Genomic DNA, 16750 nt, shown 5'->3' on the forward strand with positions numbered 1-16750 from the left:
TGATTTCAAGGAGAATGATAATGTGAACCAAGAAAATGAAATTTTTAGAAAAAAATCAGCCTTTCATTGAGTATTTGTAAGTGTTCTTACAGTAAAAATTATATATTTGATTGTTGGTAAATTTGTGAAAATTTGGAGGATCCAAGGGTACAAGCTTTGTCTTCTGTGGACTTCCCTATTATTGATCGACGGTGAAGTTCAGTTAAAATCAAATTTCGCAATATTTCAACATTTCTTTTCTCTTACACGATATAAAATTACTTTGTTTTCTACAATTTAATTTTACTAATTGTAAGAAGTTACCTGTTCGAAAGAGAAATGTACTTAGCTTAAAGAATGTAGAACTAAGAATTGGATGATAAGGTGCAGAAACCATGAACTAGAAGGTTAAAAAAGATGGCAATTAAAGAAATATCTGCTAGCATCATGATTGTTTGCTCCAATCATGTCAAAACAAAATCCAAGCTCTAGAATAAGAAAGTCCAAATAGGCGGACCCTTTTCCAAGTCAAAAAATAAAGTTCATGATTCCATTAAAAAAATTCCTAAACATAATTTCATTTTATATTTCAGTTTCCCAGTGCGAAAGATATTAAATATAAGATTAGAAACCATAGCTTTTACTGGAGATATTTTGGATATTCATACATAATAACTGTTTATCTCCAATGAAAATGAAGTCAAAAGGAATTTAATTTCAAACTGTAATAACGGAATATTAACATCCGGCTAAGAAAACAATTTTTTTTAAATAAAAAAATTAACATATCTATAGCAGTTCTATTACAGCTATAAATTAGTAATGAATTAGTGATCTTGCAACTTAAACAAGACACAAACTCCCGGCTATCCTTTGATTCCAATCAAATGATTCACTCCAACTAGCTAATATAATGCACTGACAAATTAAAAAAGTAAAGGCTTCAAGGTGATACCTCGGAAGGATCAAGCATTAGCATTTTCTCTAACAGCTCTAGAGCATTTTCATGATGAAAAAAAAAAAATATATATATATATATATATATATTCAACAACAATAGACATGAACAGAAAATCTTAAAATTAGTCAACAACAATGGACATGAACACAAAATCTTCTTTACTTACTGTCTGAAAACCTCCTAGACATGTCTCTTCATGGTCCTTGAGGGCTTAAAATGGTTATATGAAGAGGATGGATAACACCCATATAACTGCTACACCTGCCATATAGTGACAAGTTGGGAATACTAGTAGTTCTTTATACTCTTGGCCCAAAAGATATAAAATATTAGATATGCTTATTCAATTTTTAACACAAGATGCCAACAGGGTTGGATATCAGTTGGAGAAGTTTTTATACTCTAAAATAAGGTTCATTTGTCATAAATAGTGAGGCCAATCAACATGCACCTCACTGGCCAAAATTGGGCAGCACCAGGTTGTATAAAATAGTCATTGAGGGGATTTTCCATCCAAAAAAAAGGGGTAAATAAACTAGAATAAGATAAACTATATGAAAGACCACTGATAATTAACCAAAAACCTGAAAAGAAATGAAAAAAGAAATAAGAGATAGATATTTTAAGATATTGATCCAGCTTGGCAGCAGTTGAGCATAAGCAAGAAAGTCATACAACTATTTCAATATACTTGAGATCCTAAGAAAGTTGACCCGAACTGACATAACATGGTAATATTTAAGGCGTCATTGGGCCCCTGGGTGCAATATATCAATATCTGAATTACAATTAAATGCTTAACAAGTGTAACTAGTTGCTTAAACTCAACTCACTGGGGACAGCTGAAAATCACACGAAAATGTTCCAATGTTGACTACTCATGGCACCAACTAACAGATCATTTAATGCAGCTATTAATAAAACCATCAAAATGGTTGTTGAATCAAAGTATGGGCTTAAAAAGTAGGGAAAAGTAGTGAGCGAGCACCCATTCTAAATGCCATAGACGAAAAAAGTATGTTGTTTCACTCAAATTTCAATAACTCACAACTAACCTGCAAATTAACTAAGTTAATTTGACTCGTTAAGAAATAGAGTTGACTCATAATAAAACCTCAATCTGAATCTAATAGTTTATTATCTCAAAGTCATGACTTTTCATAGCCAAGTTGACTCATAATAGACAAGGACAGAACAATTACAAACTACGGACATTTATTCACAATCAAATATATACTACTACTGAAAAAGTTCACTATAACAATTAGAAAAAAATAGTAAAATAATACTCCTATTACTAGATCACTGCTCAATAGAAGCAGCCAAGTACATTTCTTAAATCTAAAAATACAAATTATGAAAACAAGCAAAAAGGAATATAAAACAATATGAAAATACCTTAAAGAACCGAGAAGTTATCAATATTCAAATATAGGAATCAAACGCTCGTTGGATTCTAATGCAACTTCACCATAAAGTTAAGTAGCTCACACCAGTTTTATAGCAGAATCAGGGCAAAGCCACACAGACTAAGTGCTAATTGCACCCACATAAAACAAATAGATGAAGATAGACATGTTAATAGTTCCAAAATTTTCTTTCTAAATCATCGCCAAAGAAATTATCGAGAATACCGCCCCTATTCTGAATCTAAACATGAAATAGTGTCCTTATTTGAAACCATATTCATTGATAAACATTATAGAAATGAACAACCAAAGGAAGACATTTCTTGTCCAGTAAAAAAACTCCAACTCTTTAACGCACATGGATTCATTTCTAACCAATAAGACACCCTCTTTTTATAAGAGTAAATACACTAATCTTTATGTTATATCCCTAATTGATATCACATTGCATTAATTTTAACGAAAAGTTAAAATTTTAAAAGTAGTAACAATTTAATCAAAATAATAAAATCAATGATTAACAAATAAACACAATTGAGCACCAAAGGCTCATCCGTAAAAACCAACCAAGTCCTGATTTTAGCCATCATTTATAGAGAAAAAAACCAAAAAAGGAATAAAAATATAAAATAAAATAAAATAGAGCAAACTAGATTTACCATCAATAAGCTCGTTTCTGTCGGTTGGTTAGCGGATTTTTAATGGTAGATCTTGCCAAAGACGAGAAGAGCGGTGATGAAACCGACGCCGCAGAGGCTCATGTGGAGGATGACTATGTGCTAGATCTTCAGCACGGGAGTATCATCGATGTGGAATCAGAGCATGTTGGAGCCAGCTCCCGAGCCACAACCGAGCCAGAGCGGCTCAGCCTTGGGGAGCCATAACGCTGGGATGGGGGTTGGCTGAGGAGGTAGAGGATTGCGATAAGCCTCAGGCATTTTGTTTGTTGTGAGAGGATAACAAATTAAAGGAGATTTTTTCTGTTTGTTTTTATTGAATGTTGAGATGTGACATAGAAGAGTGAAGAGAGGTTTCGGGTCAAAGTATAAATAAGAGATTTTATCGGCTACAAGCAGTGATGGCAGCTATGAGTGATTCTTCTTCTTCAGCAGTGACAGTGGCTATAAGGGTTAGGGCTGATAGATCGAGACGGGGACTAAGAGCGACAGTAACTATGAATGATGGTGGCTGTGATTGGTCAATTGAGTCAGAGTGGCTATGAAAGTTCCTTAGTGATTAAGAGTGGGCTGTAAAGGGCAGAGGGTTCAATCATCTGTGAGCGAGAGGGGTTGTTCATTCGCTGAACATACGAAATGCTTAAAAAAATTTTTGAGTGTTGAAAGTTTGTGCCTTTTAAACCATAATGCTTGAAGGACACTACTTAAGGTTTTTTTTTTTTTTTTTTAATAATTAGAAAAATAAAAATATTTTGTTTATGGTATTTTTATAAATAAAAATATTTTAGGGATATTAAAAAATAAATAAATAAATTTCAAATTGACATCATTCAAACACACGGTTGATCCCTGTCAAGTTTTGTAAATGATTAAAATAAAAACTGAACATGATATGTTTCTGTCAATAATAAATGGCATAAATATATGAGTCACAAATGTGTCATAATAGGTTGAAAAAGAATATATCAATTATGAAAGTATTATTTTTTAACGGTACTTTCATGACAAATAGATTTATATGATCATAAATTTTTTATCATAAAAATATAATTTTTTTAGTAGTATTTTATTATTTTCTTTGTAATTATTTAATATTTTCATGAACTTTTTGAATCTTTATTTATCTTTTATATTTTTTAGGAGTTTTTGATTTAAAGAAACAAAAAGAGTAAAAAAACTACAAATTAGTATGAAGAATAGATAAATTATGACTTCATGAATTTTAATTGCTTCTTGGACAAATCTTTGGGGTTTATTTATTTTATGGGCCTATATTAAAGATTTACTAAGACTGAAGATCAGGCTTGAGCCATAAACATTGATTCTTGAAGGGTTGGTCGGAATTCTTAATTGGGCCTACAATGAAAATTGATTTTAGAGTTACTTCGCCACATGCAAGTACTTCCTAGGGTCAAAATTATATTCTTTTAAGGAAAAGGAAGTCAAAAACAAGTTTCATTAATCCTACAAGAATTTAGAAAATAATTCTATATAAAGGCAACAAGTTAAATGACCTAATGAGAGAGGGAAAAAAAAATATAAAGAATCAATTCCAAAGAAGAGAAGAAGACAAGAAAAAGAGGAGTGGGCAAATTGGAGAGAAGACTCCGTTGCAGAATTCAATGAATAAGTCTTTCTTTTTTGTTTAATTATCCTTAATGGAATTGATATTGAATAACTCAGATATGTTTGAGTAGCCTTTTTATTAGTTAGGATTGATTTCAAAACCCTAACCATGGATTTTTATTAACAAAGTTTTAGAATTAGAATTGCTTTATCTTTCTCTAGAAAATTTTATATTTCATTGATTTTAATGTTTCAAGAATTGTTTTCTTATTTGTTTAAGTGGCCAAGTAGATGAATTTGATGGTTAATTGATTGCTAGTTTAGAGTTTTTGATCCATAATTGTCAAAGAACTAATCAAGTGGCAGATTGTGATCAAGATTCTGGGATATCAAGATTATGGGATATCTTCATTTGATTGCACGTGGAATATAATTCAAAATAAATAAACCAAGCTTGCATGTTTATTTCTTGATTCAGCCTACATTTTTCTTCATTCTAATACTTTCATCAAAATAAATCTAGAGAGCTTGTTCTGGATTGTCTTCTGGAAAGGGATTAAGTAAAGGGCTTATTCTACTTGACAACTAAATAAGGTAAAATCAAAATAATTGAGCTTGTAATTATCTTAGGTTTTTGTTTTCAAAAGAAAGTTAACCATGATTTGATAATTAACCTAAAATCCAATGTTTGGTGGTGGAGAATGAGTAATTAACCATATTTCACCTCATAATTCAACCTCTTTAAAACTATTTTCTACAATTTCAGATTTTCTACTTGAAATTCTTTAGTTTAACAACTCTAAATCCCCTCAAATTTTGTGTGCACATTTGTTAGTGTGTGCTTGGTAAATTTTTGTTGCTGGTCAATTTGTGTGTTGTGTGTTTGTATTAATAACTTGTTAATTGAGAAAATCTTCTATTTGCTTACCTATGTCCTCAATAACGATAATGTTTAAGGTAAGTCTTTAAGTGATGCACGTTATAGTTTATCAATTATTGATCTCTTACTATTTCTCAAGTGAACTTTAATCACGAGCATTTATTTACTAAGGGAGAATTTGATCTTGAACTTACGGTGACCAATTGTTTTATTTTTATTTTCTTAAGTTCCTCATTTGTTTTGTTACCTATGTGTAGGTTATTGGCATGGTCTATCCAGCTTTTACCCATGCTATTTGAAGGCTAGAAAGTTAGTTAGTTATGTTTTGACTATAAGAATGTTAAAGGGGGAGATTGGTAGAGTTTTTATTATCAGCTGTCAATAATATTGTAATTTATGTATTCCTTGCATTAGGGATTTGTCTAGTTTTTTTTCTTATTAGATTAAATTATGTGGAATGTTAGAGAATATTTTTTTGGAGGCATAAAGAAGCTAATTGGCACATACATAAGGATTACATATCAAAGAGCTCCAAATAAAGGTGATTTCTATATGGGTAAGTATTTATGAAATATTGAACTTTTAAGAAAGTATATCCTAGTACTCCTCTACTGGTGTTTTAGGAAACATTATACCTATATAAAGGGAAGTATACCACACATTGAAGAATGAAGCAGACATATTGTATTTTATATCAGAGAAGTAGCCAATGTAAAGAACAAGAAGAAACTTATTTAGTCTTCAAGTTTTCTTCACATCAAGTCTTTCATTAGACATTCTATATGATTACTTTGGTTTCGTCAAGATGAAAGCGTCGTTTGTTGTGTTGAAGGGATTTCAAGATAGTAGCAAACATAATTGAAGACAAGTGTTGCTCACTACGCTAGGTCAATTGAGTTAGATTTAACATGGTGGCAAGAGTTAGAGAGAGTCTAAAATTGTGTAAGATTCCAATAGGTTGCAATTGTTTCATCACTTAGTGGATTGTGGCCTTGGCCTTTCTAGATGTGGGAGTGAGATCCAAACCACGTAAAAATTCTATGCGTGCTTTACTTTATATAATTTACTTTTTGTATCATATTTGATTGATCTAGGGTGAGTGAACAATAATATGAACAATGCTATGAATAATGACAATAAGTAGCAACTTTTATACAGTATGGTAAAAATAGTAATTGTGAACAGTAGTGACTCGTTTATGGCATTATATGAACAACGAATGTGAATATTGAATCACAAACAATATCACATAAACAATAATCTATGAACAATAATTTCATTATTAATTATTAGGATTATTAATTTTCTAAGGTTTTTATTTGCCTACTCTTATTATTTTTAACAGCAGAAATATATTAAGCAAGCCGAGGTACTTGCCCTTTGACAACCAATAGCGATATGCACACAACACTTAGCACACCATTTAGCACCGAATGGTGCGTTTTGAAGTAAATATAAATTGGTATTGTAGCTTCAAAATGGTAAAACACACACGCTGTTGACAAACGCATAAACTCTCTCGCTCTCTCCCTCCGTAAGCTTTGTACTGATAGCTTTAATTCATGAAAAAATTGTCCACTTATTATAATGAACTTCAATCTATTAATTTTAATCCATTCATTGATGGCGTATATGACTGACAACGAGACCGGAGCGCGGTGAACAGTGGCTGGTCATATTTGTGAATGGAGCATGAGGGAGAGAGCGAAAGAGAGATTTGTGGCGTGAGGGAGAAAGCGATAGAGCAGATGTGTCGCGTGAGGGAGAGAGCAGCATTAGAGCAGGGCTGTGCCGTGAGGGAGAGGGCGAGAGAGCAGAACTGTACTTTGAGGGAGAGAGACAGAGCAGGAAAGCACGTGTGTGTGTTGACCATGCGTGTGCCATTTTGAAGCTACAGTGACTTATTTATCGTTAGTTTGAAACGCACCGTTCGGTGCTGAATGATGTGCTAACTGTTGTATGAATGCCATTTTCGTTTTATTAATGGCATTTGGCGAGAATGCCAAAACACATAATAACATTTTTGTGCTTGCCACGAAAGACCGTAAACATTTTTGCAAATTGAAATAATATCACTTTTTGTTTCATGCGACATTTTTTATTTTATAATTAAAAACAATATACCTAAAATCAAATACACTTTATCTAAAATAATTTCTTTTCACTTTACTTATAATCAAGCACATTTTTTAAACTAAATTATGGAGACAAAAAATGAAAAAACAAGTATACCAAATCAAATACCGTTTTATTAATTAATATGATTAGACGATTAATTAGAATGTCAAAGAGAGAAGGCACATGGTAAATATTGTAGCAACATGAAATTTGGTTATATTGTAGCTAAAGAAAAGAACTTTACTTCAAATTATATAATCCTTGAAAAGAACAAAATAATGTAATTACTCAAACCCTCAACATATTAATCCAAAGTCCAAACAGAAGATACTAGGTCTAGCCAATAAAGCTACCCAAAACCAGAGTCACTCCAACACAAAATCCCAAAACCAAGCCAATATTACAACCCAAACCCGATGAACCCGAACTTGTCGGAGCCGGTGCTGGAGCACCGAAATCTGATGGAATATCACTAGGCTCCGGTGGCTGCATAGGACTTGGTGACTCTACTGGAGGTGGTACCGAAGAACGAGGAGATGCAGGTGATGTCGGGGGAGAAGATGCAGACGGCAGTGGAGAAGAAGCAGGCGGCGTACAAGAAACCGGACAAGGAGACGGAGGAGCTTCATGGTGTTGGGATTTGTTTCTCACAGCCATAACTACAACAATGAGCTTTTGGCCTTTGTTGCAGTTATCAGCATTGCCGCTGATGAAAAAATAAGGACCTGAGTGATCAAAACTGAAAACTGACTCGCCGTCAGTTAAAGATTGTACCGGTTTCTTGTTGTTGCATGAAAAATAATCGTCCTTCGTTACCACCAACACCGAGTCCGATCCTTTCTTGTACTTAAAATCTGCAAAGAATTAATATTACTATTTTATAACATATTTACAATATTCTTATCCACATTAAGCCAGAATGCGAGTGAGCGCAGCCACAAATGCATACTCATGACCATTCAAGCTGCGGGGCAGGGTATAATATTAATAATATACAAAGAAAATGAATTATATATAAGAGAGAGAGCTAGGGCTTGCTTACAAAGAGTATCGTTAACTTGAAACCGCATTCTCTCAGCCCAGTGATTGTAATTCTCAGATGGTTTCACAACCCATAATCCATTTTTACCACCAACATTGAACTTGTAGGCCTCACACCAGCTAATAATAAAAGTACCCATCCACAAAATCACAAAGAAGCAATTAGTGAAATTTCTCTTCAACTCCATTATTGTAACACAAATTGCTTTTAGGAAATTAAGATAAGGGGAATTGAGATGTGGTGGTGAGGGATTTATAAAGGGAGGTGATGATAAGTTATCGTTGAGAATAGAGCATGCAAAACGCTGAAGAGAAATATGAAGCACGGCTAGCTTGGCTGGATATGGGATGCTAGCTGAATCATTATTATTTATTGTTAATGCAAGATCGACGAGACGTTTCGAAATGAGATACAAAAGCTTTATAATCTTTTCAGCTATCAATAATCTACACGTTGCAACATGTGAGAGACACAACGGTCATTCTTCACAGGTATAGTAATAATAAAAACATAATAACCTTTTAAAACGTGTTCTGATATTGCAGGAAGAACAAAAAAATTCAAGTTCAAATTTTATATTATTTTTAACTCTTATGCACCGTTATATATGTAACTCTTCTTTTTTAATTTTTTATTTCTTTTACCACCAGTACATAACATGTTAATTTGCTCATTGATATTTTTCCATAATTCTTTAAAAGGCAAATTTTTAATCTCTTCATAGGAGTATTAACTTTTGTTATATTTTTAGAGAAAGTATTAGATTTAATAGGATTTTGCCAACTTAAGAAATTTTTTTCAAAATTGGGGAGTTTGTAATTTTGCAATAAATGATTCAATTGAATTAGACTTAATTTTGCAATAAAAAAGTAACTTTCTTAATTTTTAAAATGCTGAATTTCAATTTCAGGTACTATTCATTTTGTCTCTTAATCAAGTTATTTTTCATTTTTCTGCTGATATTTTAATATTTACAGTCAATTGTAGCATTACTTAAATTTATAGTATGTAGATCATAATTCATAAATTAGTTTGCAGTTGGAGTAAACTCAGAAATGTTAAAAAAATAATAATAAAAACAAAAAGAGTAGAAATAGGTTGTCATCTTGAGTAACAATAAATAAAGAATTCCAGCTTATACAAAGTCTTTCTTTAAAAATATGAAACGAATAAAATAACTATTAAAATGGTTCAAAATTTTCTAATACTGTCATTGACTAGCTAGATCAATTGTTTCTTGTGTGGCAACTTCAAACACCAAATCCTTAAAAGCAATTATATTAGTTTTGTATGGTGTTGCCCAGCCTTCTGCACATGGTTCATGATATTTGATCCAACTATTCGCAATAAGAGGAATAGGTGAAGCTGGAAGCATGAACACCTGGAAAAAAAAAAAAGGTCATAGAAAAGTTAGTCCAATAATTAAGATATTGCAGCATAATTTTAATTTCTAAACTTTTACTTACCTCTATGAAATGATTTCTATTAACAAATCCAATAGCAATGATTTTATGCGAGGAGCGTGATAATGGAATAGATCTAAGTGGAAGGAATGTTAGATTCAGCACATCTGATATATGTAGTAATACCACATTATATTTAGAAGCAATAATATGACAAATTTCAGGCATGGTCATCCAATACTCTCTCCCTGGGTTATTCTCAAAGTATAAAAGTGAATGAAGTACCTCCTCTGCTCTACCAGCATATTCAAAGACTCTTTTATAATCATTAAAGTGACTTTGCAACTCAATAACTAAGTCTTTCCTGACTTGTGCCCAGTTATCTTCACCAATACCTATTAGGTCAGCCACTCCCCGAAAACCACAATTACCATCTGCAACAACATCTCTAAAACCACAAATATAAGGCCTCAAACCAAATGGAAATGAATCAATATAAGAAGCATGCTTTGGTGCATTTGTTTGAGAAACACTCATTTTTCATTGCCTTTTTGGTTTTTTTGTAGTTGTACATGAAGACATAATGTCTGGAGAACGATTATCCTGTGTGGATACTACATACTCAAATCTTGATGGATCTCGGCGAGTAGATTTATCAAGCTTTTGGGAGGGTCGTCCTCGAGTCTTAGCTTTAACAGTTGGCTTAATTAAAAAAGTTGAGGATGGATCAGCTAACTCTTTCAGTTTTCTTTTTATTTATATTTTTCCAAAACCATCTGAATCTTCAAAACGCTTGATAATTATTTCCATTTCAGGGGTACAACTTAACTCTGCTGATTTTTCATAGCTGGTGCAGACAAGGTCTAATTTCCTCCAATGTGAATGTACAGAATCTAAAGGTATTGGTCAACCTTCACGCTTATACTCTGCAATTTCATGAGCACACGGTAGCCCATGAGTGTGTCAAACTACACAACCACATGCTGAAATATCTATACCAATTAAATCAGCTCTTTTTTACTCACTTAGTATCATATCTAATGCATTTCTAGCAACTAATCCCCTTAATTCTTTAAAAACTAAAGGTGTGAAACTATGTTGCACAGTATTCAAACTCTTCTCAAATGATGCCTTAATTTCTGTATGTTGCAACTCTACCAAAGAATGAAGTTTTGTCCATAACGTTACAAAGTTTCCTTGGGATGAACATAGTTGCCTTTTTAATTTTGAATGTGCAGTCTCAGCCCTAAAAATAAACCAACAAAAATTTAAAAAATAAAAAGATATATAAAAAAATGGTGTTGAGTTTAGTTATAAAATCGTTGAAAACTAAATATTGTTTACCTGTTGGTTGTCATATTTCCGAAATGCATAATAAAGTCTGTCCATGCTGCAATAAATTTTTCTTTATACTTATCAAGCCATGTCTGCTTTACATAGACAAGTGCTTTCGGATATCTAGCATAATCACTCTAAAAAATACTTAAGTGTTGTATGTACTCTTGCTCAGTGGCTGAGAACACCAGTACATTCCAGCTGCTGTTAAAGGCTTCCCATCTTTCATTAGTCTCAAATAGCTTCTTACAATTAGCTAACACATTTCTTGAAATATGCCATCTACAAAGTAAATTAGTTGCACTTGGAAATATCTTTTCAATGGCATTCATTAGAGCTAATTCTCTGTCTGTCACAATCACAGTTGGTAACATATCATCTTGCATAATGGTTTTCAATTTTTCTAATGCCCAAATATAGTTATCTTCTCGCTCAGACTCAAGATATGCAAAACCAACATTAAATGTCATTGCAGTCGATGTGACACCAACTATTTCCAACAACGGAAACTTATACTTATTGACTTTATAAGTGCAGTCCATTATCAAAACACTTGGAAAAGCTTTTAACAAATCAAAAGTAAGAGGATGTGCCCAAAATATGTCTTTCACACAATTTGTATCATCATCACTCCGATGCCACTCAATGTAATTATGATCATGCAATTTACTCATAAGATGTTGCATTTGTGACCGTCCGCCCAATTCGCGAACCTTATATTTATACCGAGCATTATAAACCGTCTTCATTGTTGTAACATTAAATGTATCCCTAGTCTTTAAAGTATGTAATATCTCTTTTGGCCGAACATTATTTTTAGACAAATCAACCAATACACTAACCTCTTCATTAGTAAGTCTACCTGCAAATGAGTGGCCCTCAAGATATTGTGCAGAACGATGGTTATGCAATCCACAGATTACTTTTAACACCCAATCTTGATTATTCGCCAACATTTGACCCTTTAATAAAAATGGATAGCCACACTTTTTTGTTCCAATTGCATTCGGTCTTTTCTTCTTTTCCAAGTCGCTATTCTGCTTAAACATGCTGGTACTTCTTTTCGGATATGCACCACTTCTTTCACAAGCAAAAATTATCCTTGGTCTCCTTCTAATCACATTCACGTCAGATCTTTTAATAATAATCACAAGTCCATTTTTTTTCCCAACATCATGCGTCCATTGAATCAACTCTTCTCTACTGGTGAAACCCTATGAATAAGACAATAATATATTAGTTAATGATACAAAGAAAAGAGAATATATGTATGAAAATTTATTTAGTGTTTTACCTCTTCAGTAGTGAATGCAGTAGTGTAATCCATAAAATCTACTTTATTATCAAGAATGGCAATTATGGTAGAACTTTCCTCCTTCACAATCATTGTAAGATATTACATAAGTTAATACAAGACACAAAACTCGAATAATAGCAATTTATTCAGCAATAATCAACCAAACAATTGACATTTGTTAAGGAGATATTTGTTGAATATTGTTCAACGCTCTCCCTGTCATTATAATTCTAAAACAATAAATTAATAGCAAACTTACTTTTTTATTATCATCCTCATCTGTTTGCATGATTATTTTGCTCTAAATTTGAAACTCTTAGAATAGGGTTTAAGAAAGAAAAGAGAGTTTATACCGTATGCTGTATAAAGAATTTAAAACTCTTAAACAAAATATGTCGTATAAGAAATTTTTAAGGGGAAAAATTATTTGATTTTGAGTGGGGGTTTAATTAGAAATTGTCTTATTATGTAATTTTAACAAAGGTTATAATTGTAAAATAACTAAAGGGGTGTTAAGAGGTATTTAGAGGGGTGCCAATAGTCCCACTCATAATGTTTAGACTTTTAGAGTACATAGAATAATGAATAGTAAACATTAGATAAGAGGAACCAATAATTCTTATATAATTTCTTTTCTCTCTTTTATTTATTCTTACTTTCTCCAACATTATATTCTCTTATGTTACATCTCAAAATATTTTCTCTTCTCACATGCAACATCTTCATCTTGTGCTATTTTATCTTTCTGTCTCATCTTCTTCTAATTAAATTAGAAAATAAATATTCCTAATAAATTGGAATCTCACTAAATTAGGGAATTAATAAATTAATCCCTATTACAAGATATGCAATAAATAATTTTCTAATTTAACTAGACTTTCCATAAAATGCCAACTCTATAAATATTGGACTTAACAATCTCCCTGTTTGGCATTCTTGTGGCAAAAGCAATCCAACACAAGTCTTCCATGAAACTTGGCACTAAAATTTGAATCTGAAACAAGCATAAAGACAACAAGGAACTAACCAAAATAATTGGCAATTAGCATGTTAGTTCATGAAAATAAACCAAGGCAAGAATTAAAATAAAATGCTAATGTTATTGATCAATAAATGGAAAGACAACATTAAGCAAAAAATTAAGAGCAATAAAAAGATAAACTCCCTCTAAGAACTAGAATCTAAAAATTAAAAATTCTTGAACAAAAATAAAAACTCTCCCTAGAATTGAAAATACTACTCCCCCTAACTCATTACATTGAGAAATTGAAGACTTGAAACAAATTACTCCCCCTCTTTTGCCAAAAGATTGCAAAAGGGAAGTAGTTTTGCATGCAATTCGGTCAAAGGTGGAAGAGCCATAGTGAAAATTATCTTCACTAGGATCACTTTCCATGGAGTCGCTGTCACTTGAATGCATAGATTTTTCAGGAGGTATTTGTCCAAATTTGGGACCAAAATCCTCATCATCATCAAGTATATGAATTTCATGAGGTCATTCACAACCAAAACAAAGGTAAGGTGTAAAAGTGGGGCGACACTTGGGATTAAAGTTAACATGAGAGCTCTCACCAATGTTAAGCTTAGAAGCCATGGAAGAGGAATATTAAGAACAAGGAAAATAAACAAGAAGAACAAATAAAATCTGGACCAGCCAAAAAAAAGGAGAAAGAAGCCACAAATTTGAATGTAGAACAAGGATCGAAGGGCTGCCTTATATAGAAGAACTCGACTTGTTCAAGTAAGGATTGGAAATCCAACTAACATAAGAAAAGACTTTAATAAAGCAGACTGTATTCCAATTTAATGCACTAACTGTTAAGTAAATAAGAGCACCAGCTCAGCAATGCCATCATTTCCACCCCGGCGTGGGGCACCTCAGCTAAAGGGTACGAGCAAAACACTGACAACGAGTCTTCTACGAGCAAGGGCCAACCAGAAATGGATACCAGCCAGAGGAATGTACCGACCAGAGACAAATACCGAGCAGATACCCATTCCCCAAAGAGCGGGAACACGATCTCACGAAATCACGACAGTTGCGCTATGCCCAGAACCGTCGAGGGAGACACGGTGTCCCATATTTACCCACAATGTAGCAGTTGGAGTCCTATGAGGGGCTGTCACTACTCGAGATAAAGGGGGAATGAAGGGTAAATGGAAACGTGGGACAGTGGCTATAAAAGAGAAAGAAACCAATGAAGAAATAGACAGAAAAATTGAGAGAAAGGAAAACTCTGCCAAATTGAATCCAGACCCTTTTCAATACAAATTGTGAGCCAATTTTAAGCAACTTATTGAATCTAAATTGCATTGTTTCCCCGTAAACACCTAGTGCTAACTTAGGCATCGGAGGGTTTACGCCGGCAAAACCACCAGCGTCTTTGATCCACTTTTGTGAATGCAGGCTTGGTATGAGAAGGAAGGTCAATTCCGACTTCAGTGACCAGAGCGATCGTCAAAGCAAGAAGAAGTTGACATCCTCATTATTGACTATATAAACGTTGGTGTGAAGATCTGGTCGGGCAAAGGACGAGCAGATTTCAGCATCAACACTAACCATCATAGATTTCATTCCATATCAGTAAATAAGCATAAACCGACTCAAACAAGTCAGAAACAAAGAGAAAAATATCAAAAACGAAATCCCATGCATGATACTTGATGAAACAGACATACAGTGCAGAGCAGAGAACTTCAAAAATAAATTGGAAATGAATGAGACAGAATCATAATGCGATCTATATACCGTTGGAAATCTTATTGAATCAGCTTTACATAGGATTTTACATAATCAAATTTGGAGTTATGTAAACAAAGTTATGCCCAAAAGATTGCAACATGCTCAGTTATGACGGGAAAAGCTTGTCAATGCACTTTAAAAAATTTGAGTTTTGCTTAAAAACAAAAATGTGACTCTTAGGACCTAAAAACATATCATTATGAAAAAACATGAGAATGCACATGCATCATAATTTTTTTAAATGCATTAATAATGAAATTGAACAAAAAAATGTCTGAGAATTTTTCACAACAAGCATTAATTCATGTAATCAAGACTCTAATTTCCTCAATTAAGTAAAGATTAGAGAAAGCTTGTGTGTGTGTGCAAACAACTCAATCTAAACATTTTTCCCAAAAATTCATCAATTTTCACAGTCAAGGTCTTAAATATAAAACATAGAGTTGATCAAACTAACCTTATCATCTTGATCTCCAATTTTTGACCATTTTAATTGACAGGCCTGCTCTTTTTTTTTTTTTTGGATAGCAAAGAGCCCCCCCCCCTTTTTTTTTAAATCTATGGTCAGGAGCTTTCACTCTACTCCTTAAGGTAGCCTTCTTCTCATGGTAGTTCGTCTTCTGTCATATTTGTGATATGCAGACTCAGATTACTCAAGGATAGCTTCACTCTTAAGAGTTATAGGTAGTTATTTCTGACCACAGTGTCTGCATATATTTGAGGTCTTATGACAGGATAAGAATCAAGGCAAACAGTCATAACTCAAGTTAAATATTCTCAACAGAGACCATGTCATTCTCAATATCAAAACCTTGAGTCAAAGTAGAGATTGAATTGTCATTCATGTGCTTTTGAAGAAAGGTTAAATAACTCTAATCAAACCTTATTCAAGGCTTTCAAATCTTTAAAAACATAAAAAATTGCTTGTCATCTTAAATACAGAACAAAAAAAAATAATGATTTAAAATTAAAGTGCATGTCCTGTATCTAATGCACAAATGCATGACTTAAAGCTAAAAAAACGTTTCGACTTACATGGAACACACACCTAAAGCTTTCCTTAAGGATTCAAATCGTTTGGAATCTAAAGCTTTTGTGAAAATATCTGCAAGCTGTTTTTCTGTATCAATGTATTCTAAGGACATGGTTTTGCGCTCAACTAAATCTCTAATGAAGTGATGACGAATGTCAATATGCTTAGTCCTAGAGTATTGAGCAGGATTTTTAGAAATATTGATAGCACTCGTATTATCACAAAACACAGTCAAAGTATCATGAACCATACCATGATCTGCAAGCATTTGTTTCATATGCAAACCCAAAAAGTAAGTCAATTCTCT

The 16750-nt window shown here is 32.9% G+C and overlaps 1 protein-coding gene and 1 long non-coding RNA gene across 2 annotated transcripts; both read right to left on the reverse strand.

Moving 5' to 3' along the window:
* Positions 1-905: 905 nt before the first annotated feature.
* On the reverse strand, positions 906-3748 carry LOC127900410 (uncharacterized). The gene is made up of 2 exons (XR_008052514.1): positions 3009-3748; positions 906-1201 (listed from the first exon to the last, which is right to left on the reverse strand). It is a non-coding gene; the product is annotated as an uncharacterized LOC127900410 (long non-coding RNA).
* A 4068-nt stretch (positions 3749-7816) lies between these two features.
* Positions 7817-8937, reverse strand: LOC102623394 (early nodulin-like protein 2). The gene is made up of 2 exons (XM_006470052.3): positions 8633-8937; positions 7817-8444 (listed from the first exon to the last, which is right to left on the reverse strand). The coding sequence occupies exons 1-2, from the start codon at positions 8817-8819 to the stop codon at positions 7927-7929; spliced, it is 705 nt and encodes a 234-aa protein (XP_006470115.1). The 5' UTR covers positions 8820-8937; the 3' UTR covers positions 7817-7926.
* Between the last annotated feature and the right edge of the window lie 7813 nt (positions 8938-16750).

This window comes from Citrus sinensis, chromosome 2, assembly GCF_022201045.2.
Source record: "Citrus sinensis cultivar Valencia sweet orange chromosome 2, DVS_A1.0, whole genome shotgun sequence".
In the NCBI taxonomy this organism is placed as follows: Eukaryota; Viridiplantae; Streptophyta; class Magnoliopsida; order Sapindales; family Rutaceae; genus Citrus; species Citrus sinensis.